Source organism: Anarrhichthys ocellatus, unplaced genomic scaffold (assembly GCF_004355925.1).
Source record: "Anarrhichthys ocellatus isolate YVR2014 unplaced genomic scaffold, GSC_Weel_1.0 scaffold5, whole genome shotgun sequence".
Lineage (NCBI taxonomy): Eukaryota > Metazoa > Chordata > Actinopteri > Perciformes > Anarhichadidae > Anarrhichthys > Anarrhichthys ocellatus.
The window spans coordinates 15,879,859-15,894,687 of NW_022280035.1; the positions used below are offsets into that span (position 1 = coordinate 15,879,859).

The window sequence follows — 14,829 nt, forward strand, 5'->3', positions numbered from 1 at the left end:
CGACCACCGTCGAGTTGTGCCGCCTTTAGGTGTTTTTTGGAAAACTATGTTGTCAAAGGTATTTTTCAGCTTTAAAAAAATGACTGATAGGCTATTTATTCAAGCTTTATTTGTTCCTTTCTTTAACTTTCATTGACACTTATAGACACAAATAAATACTTAAGATTTTTATTTTTTGCTTCACCAAACCAACAGACACAATTGTGCTGTTTCTGCACTTTCTTTGTGATACTGTCAGTCATCTTAGAAAGTCATGGGAATATCATATGCAGTCATATGTAGTATAAATACAGATTTGGGCTATCTTTGTGTCAATACATAGAGACGTTTCAATTAACATGCGCAATGATGCAAACATTCCATGACTATTCCGAGTAGCCCGTGAACGCACCAGGAGACAGTAGAAGAGGCTTCGCCCTCCAGCAGCCGAAAGGTAGCGGTGCAGCTAACTTCACTGCTAGCCATGCCTGGGAAATGTAAATTCCAGGACTCCTGGCTCTCAAAGGTGATTTACAAGGACTGGCTGGTGAAGGAACTCCAGGACATTCACTTCGCCCGATGCAGGGCGTGTTGTAAATCCATCAAACTTCAGACGATGGGCGAGGCTGCTCTCACCAGCCACGCAGGGGGAGCTGGCCACAAAGCGGCGGTCCGCAAGCTGAGGGAAGGTATCTGAGCTTCAATTAAGGAAACGGGGAAACCGTTTGCGATAGTTACCGATCACTGTTTGTTCACGTGGTTTAATGGCGGGTTGTGGTGTTGCAGTGTTGTTGTTGTTGTTGTTGTTGTTGGTGGTGGTGGTGGTGGTGTTGGTGGTGGTGGTGGGAGTGTGTATTTGACAGTGTCCACGTCCTGTGTAGAACCATCTGTACCAGGTCATCAACCACAGCTTTACCCTCGGGTCATGGACTCTTTTAAAACTTGTGTAAAGCAGAGAGACATAGATTAGTTCCAGGAGTTGTAATCCGTCATAATCTCGCATGGTTTTCATAAACTTCCTTATAAATTGTAGGCTGGACCATTAAGAGCTTTGCAAACACAATAGTCAACACTGGTCTGCAGGGAGATGAGGAGCTGCTGTAGTTGAACATCTGCAGCCTGCTGAAGTGTCCTTGAGCAAGTGCTCCATCGTGGAGAACAACAGGTTCATCAGCAGCAGAGCACTGCTTTATAACAGTAGTAATTATAGTAGTTGTGATTGGCGCTGGGACTAACGATTATTTTTATTGTTGAGTATTGTTAATTGTTTTCTCTGTTAATTAATTAATTAATTAATTAGTTGTTTAGTCTATAAAATGTTGAAAGTGTCGATCAGTGTTTCCCGAAGCCCAAGATGACATCCTTTAGTTATTCAGTTTAGTGTCACAGAGGAGTAAAGAAACATTGAAGTAGCTGGGATCACAGAATGTTTGACTTAACTCAAACCAATTATGAAAATAGTTAGCTATTCATTTAATAGTTGACAACTAGTCAGTTCATCTTTGCAGCTCTAGTTGTGATGTAATTAAAGTATTTTTATTTAGTGAAATTTATCATAGACCTATTAAATATCATTATTGTGGAAAGAAAAGGATGTATGAATTCAATTCTGGTGTAACATTTACTTACGTTTTCTTTCCAGTTGTACAGTTCAGGTATTGAGGCATACAATAAAACCCAGTACAGTAGGTTATAGGTTCAGTGCCCAATTTGGGGCATATAAAGTTTTCCAAACTGCAAAAACACATTTTCTCAGACCTCGACCATTTAAGACCCAAACTTCATAGCTAGATGTACTAGCTATGAAGTTTGGGTCTTAAGACTGCCAGCAGTTTTTGTAGTTTTTTTTAAAATAAATACAAATCTGCCTTTCCATTATCATAAATTAACAAATGTGTTGCTCCTCTTTTTGTTTCTAATTCCAAAAGTATTTTTGGGCTATTTCATGTTCATTTGTGAAATAAATCCAGACTTTTCCATCTTTTACAAACTGTAGTTTAGGTCTTCTTTGTGTACTTTCTGGACGTCTCACAGAAAATGTAGCGTTCCTAATTGTGTCTCTAACCATCTAGTGTGAGTCTCTAGACTCTAAAGTAACAATAATGTCAGGAAGTAAAGTGACATTTTTTTATCAACCTGACAAAATTACGTTCTTGTGGGAAGAAAAGAAAAGGCAACACTGTAACTTCTTTACATTCTAATAGAATGTAAAGAAGTTACATTGTATCAGAATGTAACTTCTTTATATTCTAATAGAATGTAAAGAAGCTACAGTGTATAGAATGATTCTATTGAAGTTATTCCTTTTTTAAATATTTTAGACGAGTCACTAATCACTTTAAAATAGTGATTATAGCTGATTTAACTTACAGACATGAGATTGATCTTCTCATGTCACTCTCTTTATACAATGATATAAATTCATCCCCGTTTTATTGATATCTTACGAAATATTACTCCTCACTTTTCGTGCGTTTTTCCTGTAAAAGTCCAGCAACATGAGTCTGTTTTCGCTTGTTACATGCATACTGTCTTTTCAAAATAAACTTCCATCTTCACAGGAAACAACTAAGGTTTAGGGCTAGAGTGAGATCAGAATGCAAAACCGCCGCACTGATTTAGTTTTGTTGTTTTTGTAGAGATTAAATAATTCTGTTTAAGGAGACGTCAGTGAGGTGGATCCTCGCTGCTTTGAGAGTTGGAACACTCTCAAGTTTAATTCTTGGATTATTAAATCAGTTGTAATTTACAACTGATTTGTAATAATCCAAAAATTTAATGTTCAAATGTTATCGCGTTAGAAATTGGCATTACAGCACTCACCCTGAAACTGACAGTAAATTTGAGGCTGACTTTTTTGACTTTTTTTATTAAGTGAAGATTCAAATCCCAAAATAGATTCATGTCTGTCCATTTCCCATCATGCTTCATTACTTACTATCCATACTAAAAAAACAACATGAGCAGTCATGATGCTGCAACGTAAAGTGCTTTGGATACCTTTTTGTGTGAAGGTGATGTTTGTTGTACCTGCCTTCACCAGAGGGAGGCGCTCTCTGCCTATTTTCCTGAAGTACATTAACCTGCAGCTCCTCCCTGTCTGTCTGTCTTTCTGTCCTTTTCTCATATTAGCAGACGACGTGATGCTGATTAATGCTGCTGGGCAGACGAACGGCAGCGTGAAGCGGGTAAATATTATTTAAATGGTCGTTTTGGTTAACATTTATTTTAGAGAATTTAAACCAAAGAACAACACTCAAATAAACCTGGAGCAGTGACTACAATAACATTCATGCTAGAAATGAAAATGTGGGGGTCCTTGAGGAGGTTCCCAGGAAAAAGGGTAATCATTTATTTTCACTATATTACATTCATAAGTAACACAATGACAGAATCTCAGACTGTTTTGGTCATGGGTTTTATATGCTTTCTGTGACAAAACATCTAGAAGCTAAATTCCTATGGAGATCCTGGGACAAAATCGTATCCAATGGGGGTCCGTGGACTTGTTTAATTCAAGGGGTCCTGGACCTTAAAGAGTTTGGGAACCACCGACTAAAAGCACACTTTGTTCTCTCCCTGCCTCAGACCGAGGACAGCAAGGAGCAAGTGGCCCTCTGCCTCCAGCGGGACACCTTGGACAGAATAACGGGCAGCGACTGGTCCAATCTGCCCCACAGCCCCACTGCGAACTCCACCTCCCACAATGCAGAGCTCCAGGATTTGACATTTCCTGCTGCCTACTCGACGGCCCCAGGTCGATAAAGCTCTGCGAGCTGCCACACTATTAGTTGCCTGGAGACAGTTGCTCAGTGAACTTTCTGTTGGAAAATGCTGGTGACCTTTTGAATGCATATGTGTATGTGAGATATTCCAGGAATTAAGGAACTGTCATATAAACAGCACTGAATGATGACCTTTAGCTGGAATGGTGTTATAGGTTACTATTGATGAGGAGGAAGGAGATATGTGTGTATATGTGTGTATATATATGTGTATATATATATAATTATTTTTTTTTTCTTTCTGGCATTTGATGAACTAAAGTTAGTCCCCGGTTCCTCCTGTGGAAACACCGCTTTAGATTCTGTGCTCCTCAAAAGGTTCTTGGTCCCCTGAGGAAGTTCCCCATGGTTTAAAACACCCTATGTGATACCAGCGGTGTATTGTTTGGAAACGGCTAACTGCATTTAGTAATAGGTATCGGACCGATGGCTCTCAGGAAAACAGGGTTCACTTCACTGACCACTTTTTTTTTTTTTTTTTTTTTTTTTTTTTTTCTCCCCCCCGCAGGCACCTCCCAGGTCATCAGCCAACGTCTGCACCCGACGGGCGGCGAGGCGGAGGGAGCGACCCGCCGCTCGCCTCGGCACCAGGACCACGCGGACCTGTCGCGACAGGAGCACCAGCAGAGGGCGGACGCTCTGGAGCAGCAGCAGCAGATGAAGATCCTGGAGTGGGAGAACAGGATGAAGGTGCTGGCGTGGGAGCAGGAGCTGGTGAGGGAGAAAAGGAGAGCGGCGCGGCAGAAGGAGAAGGCCTTCAGGATGAAGAAGTCCTACTACAAAGCCAAGCTAAAGAGGATGGGCGAGGACGTGCCGCCGTCGTCCTCCAGCAGCAGCGACGAAGAGGCGAAAACGTACGGACCGTCGGGATGAACTGCTCCCATTGTCGCATTTTTATTAGTTCTTGTATTCTCTTGTCGATACGCCATGATATTTTTATACATCGTCTTGTATTTTAATGCAAAAGGAGGATTGTAAGTCGCTTTAAATCAGCTGTTCTCACACAAAGAGGGAAGTTTACTTCTCTGGTTTGGTTGTTGCTGAAAGCACAAGTGACATTACTTGGGTTGCAGACTAGAAGAAGAGTTACATTATTTAAAATGGTCAAACTACCAAACGATCCCTCTGCAACGCAACCATCACCTTCTCTGTCCAAGTAAGGTTTAATTAAACCAAACGAGTTAAGGACAACACTTCATTTCAGATGTGGTACTAATAGACCTATAAAATCACAATATACCTGTTTTGTTTTATCTGTCATTCATCAGTGTCTTCAGTATTCAAAATGAGATGTTCATTGGTTTTTAAGGTTGACGGTGTCTGTAAAGCCTTATTCTAGGGAGGACGTACTTCATTTTAAAGAATGTATTGAGATTACATCTAATCACTGCAGATGTAGAAATTAAATGAAATTCCAAAATGGACAATCTTTTATCATGATTTTACCTGCATAGCTTCTTTTTGCATGTTAACATGAGTGTGTACGCTTAAACTTTAGTCTTTGCTTTATAAGTAAATTTGTATTCGGCTCAAAGTAGGAGTCGACTACAGACGGGTGACAAATTAAAGAGGGAAGAAAAAAAGAATACATGAGTGGAGAAACATATGCTGCATGGCCAAGAGGACAGTTTGTGGACCACGTGCATTATTACGCTGCTATTACAGCCTCTGCTGATTTTGGGACTTGGCAGCAGATCCCATTGAGCCACAAGAGCATTAACTGCTATGTGCATATAGTAATGTGCTGGAGCAGTTTCTGAGCGTTAAAGGTTGCCAGTGGGCATATTTTTTTTAAACTTTGGGCAGAGGCAGGCTAGCTGTTTCCCCCTGCCTCCAGTAGTTATGCTAAGCTAAGCTAATTGCCTCCTGGCTTCAATGCAGAGACGAGTGGTTTAGATATTGTCGTCTAAATCTCTGCATAAAAGTAAATAAACAAAATATCCCCTCGTCATCCATCTGTATGTGTTAAAGCAAGCATTTATTTTGTATTTTACAAATTGTTATAAGTTACGGTAATTTAACAGGAGCACTGATTTATTGTTCAGCCCCTGCAGGTCTAAATGAAAGTAAATTTCGGGGGCTGCTTATATTCAGTCTCAGCTGAGTGATTCTGTTTTTTGCTGGGAATCAAAGTGTCAGCTGAACTTCTCCAACGCCTCTGAATGTGAAACTTTGAGAGTCAAAACAAGTCGGAGAGAGAAGAGCCTCACTCACTCACACACACACACACACACAGAATAAATATAAACACAGTCGAGTAGGAATAAGTTCTTTTTTTTAATGTCCAACATTTCTCTTGTTTCCGCGATAACGGGAACAGCTGTTTCCATGCCCGACGGCGGGATGGAAGGCATCCCATAATGAACAAACAAGCTAACAAAGACAATCTCCCATCCCTCCTCTTCCTCCGCCCGACTCTATCTCACTCTGTTTCTTTCCTTCCGTCACTTCGCCAATTTTTTGTCTTTTTTTTTAGAGCACATCACAATGTAGTCTCAACTCAGTCTTTTTGTCTCCTCCTGTTGGTCTGGACCAGATTAACCTGAAGCTGGAGTTTCACTGACGTCTGACTGCGTTTAGACGTCACCAGTTAATGATCTGATTTTGTGCCCGTGAAGCTTCAGCCTTGGATCTATAATGATGAACAGGGAAGAAAAGGGTTTGATTTGGGACATATCTGCACTATTTACACCCAGTATTGAACCTTTAGTTTAGATATGTTGACATTCTGTCTGGGGAGGGGAAAAAAAAGCACCTAAATAGGATTGAAATTCACGTTTTGTCAAATTGTTCCAGATTTTAACCCTATGATTGAATAAAGAAACCAAAATGAAAAGCATCCTGCGTCACATTTCCATCTTCACATTCTCATCTCCTCTTGTCCTTCATCTGTGAATCTGTTGCAGTGAGAGACTCAGATCATAAGAAACAGACAAAAGGGAACATTCTGACCCAACAAAAGAAATCATACAAAATGGCAATATAAATAATCAATACAATGTCAATAAATTATCGATAAATAAAATAAATCTCATGTCTGTACAAGTTAAAGGTACTGTCAGGTGAAGATAACGAATGGATCTGTGAAGAGCAAATGGAGAAAAAAGTAAATGGAGCAGCTGAACGAAAAGAGTGAGGAGAAATAGTGGGCAGTGTTCCCTGCAGGGGCATTTTTTGGCAAAACTACTGTAATAATAGGTTGACTTGTCACTTCCCAAGAGACATGGGGATGACGGAGCAGCAGTCACAACAGGGAGATGTGCATTTGTGAGGTGTGTGTGTGTTTTTATTCCTACTTTCTGCATTTCTATGTTTCAACGCCCTCCTCCCTGTAGGTACATCTTGCACACAGTCACAGTTTCTGACTCAATTTGTTCCAATCTAGTCTAAGTTTGTACCTAATGATTTATTCTTATGCCCATTGTGCTCTTTCAGCCTTCTCGCTGTTTTATCCTCTTACCGTCTTGCTGTTCCAGTGTTGTTTGAACGTCACAGTGCTCTCTGCTCGAGGGCATGCAGACAAACTCATTTTGGCATGACAGAAACCTCATTTTACCTTCAGTTATTTATGAACCGCTTCCCTTTTTTTTCATTACAAAAACACAGTCAAGTTAGCCACAATCCCCTACTCCCTCTGCAGGCTGCTGGGGACTGCCTTCCTGTCTCCATTGCTTACAAATGCCTGTGTGTTGTTACCTCAAGGCCTGACATCAGCGCTCGTTCCAACAGCAGTGAGGAGGGAGACGTCGCTGATGGAAAGAGCTGCATCTTAAAACCCACTTAGAGGCTTTTAGCGCTGACAAAACTGACATCTCTCCACACCAAACTGGTGCGGTGCCACAGAAGCTATACGCCCGGATCTGGCAAGAGACCTGATCTTCCTACAGCAATCTGTATTAATGTGTTCTGGTGTGAACCTCTTCATCAATGACAGCTCGTGCTGGATGTTTTGGAGCCCATCAGCAAAGTCAGGACATTTCTCACGTACAGACGAAATTCTGAAGTCATTCCCCAGCATCTGTGTTCAGCCAAGCAATTTAAAAGAAAATATCTGGCATGGGCTTCATGTGCTACAGACGTGAGCTGATATATTCTGGTAGATATACCAGGCTGGATGTGTACGGCAGGTCTGCTTTCAGGTCTTCGAATAAATATCTGAGCGCACACCGGGACGTGACTCATACCGTCCTCGCTCTGATCCGCTCTCCTTCTACGTGCCAAACTAAATTCCCCCTCGCTGATACAGTATGCAGCCAAACGGACCGAGAACCACAGTGGGTTATGTTGTAGCGATGATCTCTCGGGCCTCATTAATAACCGTTTCCATGGCACAATCATGAATACAAATAATACTAATCACGATTAAAACAAAAGTGTGAATTACATCTGGAGCGTTCACAGCCTGCACAAGTCATTTTCATCACACACAAAAAAAAAACAAAAAAAACTGGAGCGACGTATGGTACTGATTTTTAGGCAGTCGTCCCTTTGGCTTGGATTTTGCACAGAACTTCTGCATGAGAAGCTTTTATACTTGAGTCTCCTGGATGCTCCCCGTGGCGTATCTTGAGGCAGGTCGAGTCGTGATGCATCAAAGAGCAAAAACACCTTGAGGGTCTTTCAATGGTTGTTACACGATAAAGCCTCATACAGAGAAGCAGATATCTACCTTCACCCGCCGGATCTCCGGAATATCAGTCGATTGATATGGTCTGGTTCAGACAGCACCAGGCACAAAGATACACGGACGGAGGACAAGGTCACATTCACATACAGTGGATCACAAAACAGCACAATCTCCTGAAAGAGCTGATACTTTAATGGTGGAACCACCGACTCTGAGCCTTCATGTGGTGCTTTAGCTTAATGTCGGCCCATCTTTCTCTTCACAATCATCTTCCTATCATATCTCCTCTCCTATAATAACCGCTCCCTCTATTTACAATCACTTCTTGCTACTTTGATATTTTTTCCCTTTTTAAACCACATGTTTTAATAATCTCATCAGATACTATTGCCGGACCCCTGTCGTCGCTATACACAGAGTTGATGAGTGTGAGGAAAAGTTTCTGAGGAAAACTTGCTTTCGAGGAGAAATTTGGGGATTTTTTTTTTCTTTGTAGGAGGAAATGTCTCCCTCGCCGACGAACAAGACTCCACTCGCACCAACCTCACTCACAACCTCACACGGACACAATCGTTTAAAAAAACCAACAAAAAAGAAAACGTCACAAAAGATTTCTTCTTCATCTCCAATGAAAAAGATACAAAATGTATAAAAATGTTATTTACAGTCTTTTCTTCTTTTTTTCCTTCTTCTTTTAGACTGAATCAAGTTGCCTTGACTTTGAAATCTGAGGAGTTTGTGTTTGTCTTGAACAGTTTTTAGGTAGTAGAGGTGGTTCAAAGAAAAGTCAAAGATCATTGTAGGCAGTGGGACTTGAACAAAATGTCATTTATACAGTACAAACTGACCACGAGCCCTCTTTTATCCGCATGGACGCTCCAACTCTGTGTCTCCTCTCACCCAAGTTTGTTTCTAGGCTTCAGAAGTCCCAGTGTGCCCCAGTGGTTCAGGACCATCCATGACCTTTGAACTTGTCCCTGGTTTTTTCAATGCATAAAGGGATATGGAGGCTGTCATCAAGACTGTCCTTCACTTCTGTTGGCTCTGAGGTGAAGGAAAGGAAAATGAGTCATCGATAGGTTTCAATACTGATTGTAATTTTACTTACACATAATGATGACAACATACAGGAGCAGAATGGAAATGAACTGTTAGAGGCAAAAGGGCAAAGAGAGACAGAGCAGAACAGACATGTAAAGTAGGAAATGGAGCAGAGGGAGCTGAGTAAAGTCGAGCTAAAAGAGATGGGAAAGACAGGAAAGGAACAATATGAGAGGTGAAAAGAAGAGTTGAAGAGTGGACATGATCCCTATGGAGCTGCTGAGGAAGAAGAAATCAGTCGGGGGGAGACAAAAGGGAGGAGGTGCAGGAAAGTAAAAGCCAAGAAGTGTGTTTACACAGGATCAAAGACAATGGAGAGTTGAAGACGAAGCACAAGATATAAAATGGAAAAAGGGGACAGGAGAGGGTGAGTGGAAGCCGATTTATGAACACAGAAGGACTTACTCGGAGTCGGGGGAGACTTCAGATATGCTGTGGGAGGTGGCTGACTGGGGCGGGGAGGGGGAGGTTCCATGGGCGGAGCCATTAGGCCCAGGGTTCGAGGCGGCGGTGGGAGGAGTGAGGACGGAGGAACTGAAGGATGCCAGGATGGAGGACAGAATGTCCAGGTGTTCACTGGACGGCTGTCGACCCAGAGAGTTTGGATTTGAACCTGCGACATGGGGGACAGTCTGACCGGGGTACCTACACGGAGGTGCAGAGTCCAGTCGTCCTCTACCGTGAGCTGGGAGGTGCTCCTGCTGGGGCTCCTCGGAGATAGGGGGAGGAGGGGAGGAGGAGGGAGGCTGGTCGGGGTGCGAGGGCTGGCGGGGAGGCAGAGTCCGGAGCCACTCCCGACACGGCTGAGTCTGGGCTCCGCCCCCGTTGGTCTCCAGCTGCTCCCTCGACCTGCTGCTCATCAGCGCCCCCCCTAGGTGCTCCCGGGATGACGCCTGCCGCCGGGTCAGCGAGTTCAGCTGCGACCTCGATCCGCTGAGGTATCCCTCAATTCCCGCTCCCCCATTTCCACTCAAGTCCTCCCTCGAGGCGTGGACGCTACCTGCGTGGTGGTTGTCCAGTCTGTCCCTGGATCCTGTCAAGTTCTCCCTGGACGATGAGACTCGCTGGTGATCCAGCCCCAGTCCCACTAGCCCTGCCCCCTGTCCCAGCTCTCTCCTCCTGGGCAGGAGATCAAGGTTGTCCCTGGAGCCCCGGGAGTCCAGTCGGTCCCTTGACCCCCCAACTGTCTGCCTCCCCAGTGGATCCCTGGACAACTGCCTCCGGGACAGCGAGTCCAGGTGTTCCCTGGAGGAGTAGCGGGAAGCAGGTTGAGAGAGAGAGCCGGAGCCTCCACTGGCACCAGCCGTGGCAGAGTACATGCGACCATACGAGGCTGCAGGAACTCCCCGGTGGCCCAGAGTAGAGGTTCGATACCAGTTGAGCTCACTGGGGACGCGGCCCATGGTGGAAAGACCCTGGAGTGCCGGGGGACAGCCGATACGATTCTTCAGGATACCTGAGACAGGAAAATAGGTTTTCATGTGCTTTGTCTATTAATAGGTTCACTAAAATGTCACCCATGCTTTCAGGGAGCATGAGTGATTTATATTGGCCTGTATTTCTCCTCCTCACTTACTCTCAGTGTGTGTCTTTGCATGCGTGGTGCACCTTTGTGTGTATGCGAGCATAAGCCAATTTTATATGTATGTATTCTGAGTATACAGTACACACTGTCCTGTACATATTATAGTGCCACTCATGCTTTTAGGGGCAGATTTACACTGACGCTACAGGCTGACTCCAGCTGACTCCAGCTCTTTAGTGTGTGGTGGGGGTAAATAATTTCGGAGGGAATAACATGTACTGGAATCATTTAAAATGCTTAACAAACTGCACATACAGCAGATCATGTGTCAGTGAATGAGCTTTGTTTTAAGTTATGCTTTGCTGACTCAGCTCACACAGCTGACATCTCCTCCATCTTCCTCTTGGCAAAATGCCCTTTTTCATCCTGATGACAGGGGCTGCATCAGTCAAAGATTTCTTTTTAAACAGTATGATGAAGACGTTGATATACTGTATTTGTAGTATACAGGCTAGACACTAATACATAGATGCCCGACAAAAAATAAAAAAAATCGACAAAGACGCAAAGTAACGATCATATGACTTGTTGCACAAGTCGATATTTAAAGCAACAAGAAGAAAGAGAGAGAGAAACAAAAACAGAAACACAATTTCTTATAGGTACAAGTCTGTTTATCAATATTAGACTGGAATATTAAAAATATATAATATACACGTCCATTGATCCGCCTCGGTTTAAGCTTTATGAATCTATAGAAAATCAACAACATAATTGTACAATAGTATACAGAGATACATGTTACTCTGTAAGCTAGCTGTTGTTTCAGAAAAATGGACAGCGCGGTAGTGGTTAGGGTGTGTGTGTGTGTGTGTATGTGTATGTGTGTGTGTGTGTGTGTGTGTGTCTCGTTAAGACGCTGTCCGTAGTACTGACACGGAGAGAACATCGGTAGACACGGTCTTTTATCTTGCCTGCTTTTTGTAAATGATCTGTTGGTCCTAATTCCGTTTCCCGTATTGTAGCAATACACAGACAGAAAGGAAACAACAGGAAAGCAAAGGGACAGTCAGCGGGGGAAAGAGACAGAATCCACAAACAGCTGTTATATGTGTCGCAAACAGCTGTGTCTACACGCCTCCACCAGCTGAATTTAGAGACATATCTACATATATACAACATATCTAGGGCTCTGACAGTGTTTCATTCTTATGCGAGTGCTCTGATAAATACATATAGACCTTTAAATGATGAAGAATCCTCTGTTTCATTACATTACATCTACTCGCACTACGACTATTGGCAATCGGATCAGGCTCCTGAGTGAAATAGTCGACTATATGGGGTCAGGCCTAGTTGAAAGCAAATCCAAAATGTCAGTGTGCCCTTATCTTGTTTGTGTTTGTGTTTCTCTCACCCTTGCGGTGCCTGTTTGGCTGGGTGAGGCCGTTCTCGTCCCCACTGGTCAGCGCTGCGTCCTGCTGGTTGTTGTTGGCAGCGTCTTTGCTGTAATCGCCCCCCAGGGGGCGCTCTGAGCCCCACTTCTGAAGGCTGTGCGTCTCACACTCCTCCAAAGCCGGCCAGTAGGACAGAAGGTCATTGCCATCCAGATCTGTAACACACAGAAAGAACAAACGCTTTCAGGTTACTGTTCAGAAAAGTACTTACTACACAAATACGTGTTCTCACGTCAGGTCATGACTTTATTGATCACGTTTGATAAAACAAAAAGGCTCGCTCGTGTCTCAGTAGTGATTAAGAAAAGAAAAAGGGAACGTGGACAAAATCACTTTTATTGTTGCCAATATGTTCTTATGCCTCATAGTCATCTTTCTGATTTCAAGCATTCTGCTTTATTTAGTTGCCTCATGTGCATCCCAACAAACACAGAACAGACGTCTGCATCGAATAGCAGGTGTCAACAGACAATTAGCATATGTTCATAATGAAATAACTAATGACATATTGGTAGATAGCAGATATCACACTAGTGCAAATGACCTATGAACAGACATAATTCATCTTAATGTATAAACAGGCAGTTGTCTTCCCCTTACAACCATTTGACATATTAGTTTGTTCTGTGATATTAGTAGTAACACTTTAGGCCAATCAGTGTCATTTGGAAAATCCCAATACAAAGGGTTAGGTCACCCACATTTTGTCACAATGTTATCATTAGGGCTGCAAATAATAATGTATTCAATTTTAAATTAAAGTGAATAGGGAAAAGCCAAATGTGACATCTTGACATTGTTTCTTTTCTCAGATCAACCCTGAGATATTTGCAATGATGTTTTTTGCTTGACAAAACAAAACACATGACGCCGTTGCACCATTAATGTTAAGTGCTTACTTTGAAAACCACATATTGTTCTAATTGTATTAGAATTTAGTTCTTCATTCTCTGCAACACGTTTTAAATAATCTATTTATTGAATTTGTTCTGTGTTGTTCAGCACTTACTCAGTTACACACATTCCTTGCACAGTCCTCTCACACTGGCCAGTCGACTGCTCAACTGAATCGATCAAAGGGTTTACCGCTTTGTCACAACGAATAGGCCGCCATCTTCAAACTGTGACCTTCAGTAAAAAGGCTCCGAGCCTTCAGTTTGACTGCACTGACGAATTGATTGGACTGTACTGGCCATCTGGATCCTGTCCTCCTCCATTCCTTCATATTGCTCCGGTCCCTGTTTTACTCTGTTTCATTGATCCAGGTGGCTAATTAAGCTAAGAATTGACTGCTTGTATGGATTTATAGATTTGCACATCTGGCCTTTTCTCCAGTGAAACCTTTCGCAGAGCACAGTGTATGCATGACATTTATATCACTGACAGGGGTTTCCCGTGCTGTGTTCACCCCATACTGAGCTCAAGACATGCAGGTCTGGTTAACTGGAGCCTCTTACTGAAAGTAAAGCTGTGATTGTGAGTCCAAATGTGTTATTCCTGTAATAGACTGACGACCTGTCCATGGTGAATTCTGAAAGTGAGATTGGATACACTCCAGCCCCCACGACCCTGCACAGGTTAAGCAGGTAGAGATGATAGATGGGGGAATACTCCACCAAAAACCCCTGGAACCCTAACCCTTACTCACTCAATAAATTAAGCGTCCTTGAGCAAGACCACTTGACCATTACTGGCCTTTTCTGGCAATACTGTGAGAAGAAATGCCTTAAAAAGCTGAAAATATTGAGATGAATTGTTCATTTGAGTGCTCGTCTACCTTTGGTACCGTTGTGGGTGGGCTCTGTGAGCAGACGCTCGCTGTGATTGGAGCGTTTGAATCGCCGCTGGATGCGCCCGCGGAGTCGGACGTTGTCCTCGCTCTCAGAGGAAGGGATGGAGAGACTGTGCTCCTCCTCCATCGAGAGGTCTGAGTCTGAGTCCGAATCCTCACCTGGGGGAAGAAGGAGAGAAGTGAGAGGAGGGACAGAGGAAAACAACAAAGAGGAAGGAAAAATAGCATTGACAGGTTCTCCATTGTGATGTGAGCTTAACCTTTTACATTGATAAGGAAAGAGAGAGTGATGAGAAAAAAGAAGAAGTGCAAAACAGGGGTGAAGAAATGGAGAACGTGCCAATGCTGCTTGTTAGGAGTGTGCGTTTGTGTCCATGGTCGTGTTTGTGTGTTCACCTCCGTCTCTGTGGAACATGGCTACATCCAGGTCGGTCGCTCCGGTGTGGACGATGTTTTGTTCCAGCGTCTGACGAGCTAAAAGATTTTCTCTAGCAGGGAAAGAGGAGAGAAGTGAGGACACACACACACACACACACACACACACACACACACACACACACACA

General features: G+C 43.3%; 2 protein-coding genes across 3 annotated transcripts in view; one reads left to right on the forward strand and one right to left on the reverse strand.

Moving 5' to 3' along the window:
• The first annotated feature begins 401 nt into the window (after positions 1–401).
• On the forward strand, positions 402–5,987 carry fsbp (fibrinogen silencer binding protein). The gene is made up of 4 exons (XM_031845416.1): positions 402–668; positions 3,112–3,167; positions 3,568–3,736; positions 4,273–5,987. Exons 1-4 carry the CDS (start codon positions 464–466, stop codon positions 4,635–4,637), a joined length of 795 nt encoding a protein of 264 aa, XP_031701276.1. The 5' UTR covers positions 402–463; the 3' UTR covers positions 4,638–5,987.
• Positions 5,988–9,381: 3,394 nt separating this feature from the next.
• celsr3 (cadherin, EGF LAG seven-pass G-type receptor 3) overlaps positions 9,382–14,829 on the reverse strand; it is a 96,753-nt gene continuing 91,305 nt past the window's right edge. For both annotated transcript variants that reach the window (XM_031845411.1, XM_031845410.1), the window contains 5 exons: positions 14,663–14,754; positions 14,252–14,425; positions 12,435–12,629; positions 9,898–10,948; positions 9,382–9,435 (listed from right to left, as the gene is read on the reverse strand). In XM_031845411.1, the coding sequence (XP_031701271.1) occupies positions 9,408–9,435; positions 9,898–10,948; positions 12,435–12,629; positions 14,252–14,425; positions 14,663–14,754 (1,540 nt within the window). In that variant the 3' untranslated portion in view covers positions 9,382–9,407. The remainder of the gene's footprint in view (positions 9,436–9,897; positions 10,949–12,434; positions 12,630–14,251; positions 14,426–14,662; positions 14,755–14,829) is intronic.

What these genes read in the sequence shown, in the direction of transcription:
- fsbp (XM_031845416.1), top strand. Translation starts at nt 464, where the DNA reads ATGCCTGGGAAATGTAAATTCCAGGACTCCTGGCTCTCAAAGGTGATT. An exon ending in GGTCCGCAAGCTGAGGGAAG is followed by an intron (nt 669 to 3,111) that starts GTATCTGAGCTT and finishes TTCTCATATTAG; the next exon opens with CAGACGACGTGATGCTGATT. An exon ending in TGCCTACTCGACGGCCCCAG is followed by an intron (nt 3,737 to 4,272) that starts GTCGATAAAGCT and finishes TCCCCCCCGCAG; the next exon opens with GCACCTCCCAGGTCATCAGC.